Source organism: Otolemur garnettii, unplaced genomic scaffold (genome assembly GCF_000181295.1).
Source record: "Otolemur garnettii isolate 467f Iridium unplaced genomic scaffold, OtoGar3 scaffold00013, whole genome shotgun sequence".
In the NCBI taxonomy this organism is placed as follows: Eukaryota; Metazoa; Chordata; class Mammalia; order Primates; family Galagidae; genus Otolemur; species Otolemur garnettii.
Window position 1 is genome coordinate 24,910,599 of NW_003852408.1, and position 3,800 is coordinate 24,914,398.

At 38.3% G+C, this 3,800-nt stretch overlaps 1 protein-coding gene across 2 annotated transcripts in view; it reads left to right on the forward strand.

The window, feature by feature from the left end:
* NDUFS1 (NADH:ubiquinone oxidoreductase core subunit S1) overlaps window positions 1–3,800 on the forward strand; it is a 38,878-nt gene that overhangs the window by 17,334 nt on the left and 17,744 nt on the right. For both annotated transcript variants that reach the window (XM_003785005.2, XM_023510433.1), the window contains exons 10-12: window positions 1,681–1,795; window positions 2,502–2,647; window positions 3,243–3,371. In XM_003785005.2, the coding sequence (XP_003785053.1) occupies window positions 1,681–1,795; window positions 2,502–2,647; window positions 3,243–3,371 (390 nt within the window). The remainder of the gene's footprint in view (window positions 1–1,680; window positions 1,796–2,501; window positions 2,648–3,242; window positions 3,372–3,800) is intronic.

Consider the following 3,800-nt stretch of genomic DNA (forward strand, 5'->3'; position numbering starts at 1 on the left):
AAAACAAAACTGACTTTAATAGTCCTAGGTTAGTCTGAATAACATAGGAAGACCCTTTTCTTGTACAGATGAAAAAAGAAAATTAGCCAGGTGCGGTGGCTCACACCTAATTATCCTAGCACTCTAGGAGGCTGAGCTGAGAGGATCACTTGAGCTTAGGAGTTTGAGAACAGCCTGAGCCAGAGCAAAACCCTCATCTCTATTAAAAATAGAAAAATCAACTGGGCATGGTAGTGCATGGCTGTAGTCCCAGCTACTTGGGAGGGTGAGGTAAGAAGATTGCTTGAGCTCAGGAGTTTGAGGTTGCTGTGAGCTATGACGATGCCATGGCACCCTGCACAGGGCAATAAGAGTGAGACTCTCTCAAAAAAAAAAACAAAAAACAAAAAACAAACAAAAAACTCAGCCTTGTGCAGTGGCATGTACCTATAGTCCCTGCTACTTGGAAGATTGAGGTGGGAGGCTCCATTGGACCCAGGAGTTCAAGGATATAGTAAGTTGTAATGGTTTTGCTGCATTCTGGCCTAGGTGACGACAGTGTGAGACCCCATCTCACATACACCAAAAAAAGTCCTAGGTTTATCACACCGGCATTCATATTAACTCATATTAACTTTGAGAAAGATCCTATTTCCTTTCACATGGAGAAATTGAAATACTTGGTGTCTGTAGCTCAGTGGTTAGGGTGCCGGCCACATACATCAAGGCTGGTGGGTTTAAACGCAGCCTGGACCTGCTAAATAACAATGACAACTGCAACAAAAAGTAGCTGGGTGTTGTGGCGGGCGCCTGTAGTCCCAGCTGCTTGGAAGGCTGAGGCAAGAGAATCGCTTCAGCCTGAGAGTTTGAGGTTGCTATGAGCTGTGATGCCATGGCACTCTACCAAGGGCGACATACTGAGACTCTGTCTCAAAAAAAAATTTATTTTTATTTTTTTTTAGCCTACTTTAGTTTGTTCATTGGAGAAAAGAAGCTAAATGTGAGTTAATATGTTTAATTCTGGACCCTGCTGACCGGTACCAATTTAACCCCATCCCTGAATTCCCCAGCAGTTTTCACCTTACTTGTCTTGATTTACCATTAATCTAACAGTCTCTTTTCTTTCTTTCTTTTTTTTTTTGCCATTTTTGGCCAGGGCCGGATTTGAAGCATATGGCTCAAATCTACCTCCCTCCAGCATATAGGACTGGCGCCTTACCCTTTTGAGCCACAGGCGCCACCCCAACAATGTCTCTTTTCAATAGTGCTCAATATCAGCAACTAAGTAAGAGAGTAAGTTTACTGGTTTACCCAGCTCTTGGGATTTAGCCAAAGTTAATGAATATAGGAAAAATAAGAATACGGGAAAAAACAGTCAAACCAGTTCTCTAGGTCCTCAGGTCCAAATGGTTAAATATAATAAATCAAACTTTTAACAACAATATATATATGTATATAAAAAGAAAAAGAAAAATTTTAAAAAGAAAAACTTTAAATGGTAATTTCAGTTTTAGGTGATAATTATAAAGTAATCTATTTATTAGTTCATTTATTTAAAAATCCAAAGTGATTGTATCTAGGTATTCTGTTTAAGATATTATCTAATACTGTATTTAAATAATATTTCTTAGAGATTTTTAACTTAAATCACAATTGCCTCTTTAGCAAGAGTCCACAAATGGTATAATTTCTGTTGTCCAGATTTGCTTATGATGGGCTAAAACGTCAAAGACTTACGGAGCCGATGGTCAGAAACGAAAAGGGTCTTTTAACCTATACCTCCTGGGAGGATGCACTCTCTCGTGTAGCTGGAATGGTAAAAATTTGAAATATAATATAAATAGCGTTTGTGATTTTCAAAAAACATCTTTGCCGTGAAGAGAGGGTGGGAATTTGCGTCTCCTTTCCTCTTACCTAGGTTATGATTAATCTTCCATTTTATAAACATTTATTGAGAACTATATGCCACAGGGATATAAAGACCACAGACAACATGGGTCCTGCCTTCCATAATCTTGTGGTAACTTTGCATAGTTCAGCAGTTATCACATGCTGCTCTTAGTGTATCAGGATGCCTTCCTAGAGAAGGTGTTTCTTTTCAGCAAAGTCTAAGTAACAATGAATATAAGCTTGGTAGAACAAAAGTGGAGGGAATCCACGGGTCAGTGGGGTTTTTTGGTCAGAGAAAGGCAACATACACAGAGGGCTAGAGGGAATAGCCCATACTTCAGAGGAGATTGGATTTAAGATAACTTCATAGTCTTCATTCTCCAGACTTCATCTTGAAGCCCCTTTGTTCCTAAGTATAAAACAGATAGCTTTCTTCTAAGCTAGTGTTATCATTGGCCCCACACAACACCCCTTCTGCTTCTCATGTTGAGATTAATTAATAGTGTAAAATGTTTTAGTCTGATGGGTGTTACTTTTTGGTAGTTGAAATTGACTTTTATTTTCTGAACAGTCATTGTGGTAGTCTTTGCTGAATGTACGGTTTTGGTGATAACCTTTCCGTCCATTTCTAGTTGCAGAGTTTTCAAGGCAAAGATGTGGCAGCAATTGCAGGTGGCTTGGTGGATGCTGAAGCCCTAGTAGCTCTCAAAGATTTGCTCAATAGAGTGGACTCTGACACCTTATGCACTGAAGAAGTCTTCCCCACCGCAGGAGCTGGGTGAGAAATAGGAAGCTAGGATCTAGGTTTTCTTTTTCTTTCAGTTATAAGTTATTATAAAACAACCACATCTGTGGCATCAAACTTAATATATGACAACCTGGATTCTCCACTGTACCTCTCAATTTATTTTCACATATTTACCAAAATCAAACCTATCAAAGAGATAGGAGAATCGGCTGGGCACCTGTAGCTCAAGCGGCTAAGGCACTAGCCACATATATCAGAGCTGGCAGGTTCCAATCCAGCCTGGGCTTGCCAAACAATAATACAACTACAACCAAAAAATAGCTGGGCGTTGTGGCAGGCGCCTGTAGTCCACTTGGGAGGCTGAGGTAAGAGAATTGCTTAAGCCCAGGAGTTGGAGGTTGCTGTGAGCTGTGACACCACGGCACTCTACCCAGGGTGACAGCTTGAGGCTCTGTCTCAAAAAATAAATAAATAAATATATGAAACTTTGATTTAATTTAGAAATACTTAATGAAATTTTTCATCTGAGAATGCCATGGCTGTGATGAAAATGAGAATATTTGGTAGGTTCTTGGTATGTATGAGTTTTAAAGTAAGTTTTCATTTTATATGTTGTGTTTTTTAGCACAGATTTGCGTTCCAATTATCTTCTTAATACTACAATTGCTGGAGTGGAAGAGGCAGATGTTGTCCTTCTGGTTGGTACAAATCCACGTTTTGAGGCACCACTATTTAATGCTAGAATTCGAAAGAGGTTAGTAACAATAGTTATTCAGGGTTTTAAATATAGGTAGTTTTTTTGTTTTATATAGGAAAAATGACATTTTAATTGATTACTAATAGATTTAGTGGTAGTGAGACCCCCCAAAATACTTGAAAGACAATTTCTAACAGGTTCATTCCCCCCAACTTGTTGATTTTTGTCTTGTTAGCTTTTTATTTTAAAATATTTCAAGATCCTTGAAATGGTTTTTGTATGTCATTTTTATGTGTTGTTCACTCAAATTAATTGATGTTAACTTTTTCCCATATTTGTCTTATGCTTCTCAGTTTGTATAAATGTGTGAATATAGTTTTCTGAATCATTGGGAAGTCCGTTGCAGCCATGATGCCCTTTTATGCCTAAATACTTTAGTGAGGATTTCCTAAGAACAAGGGGCATTTTTTTTTTTTTTTTTTTTTT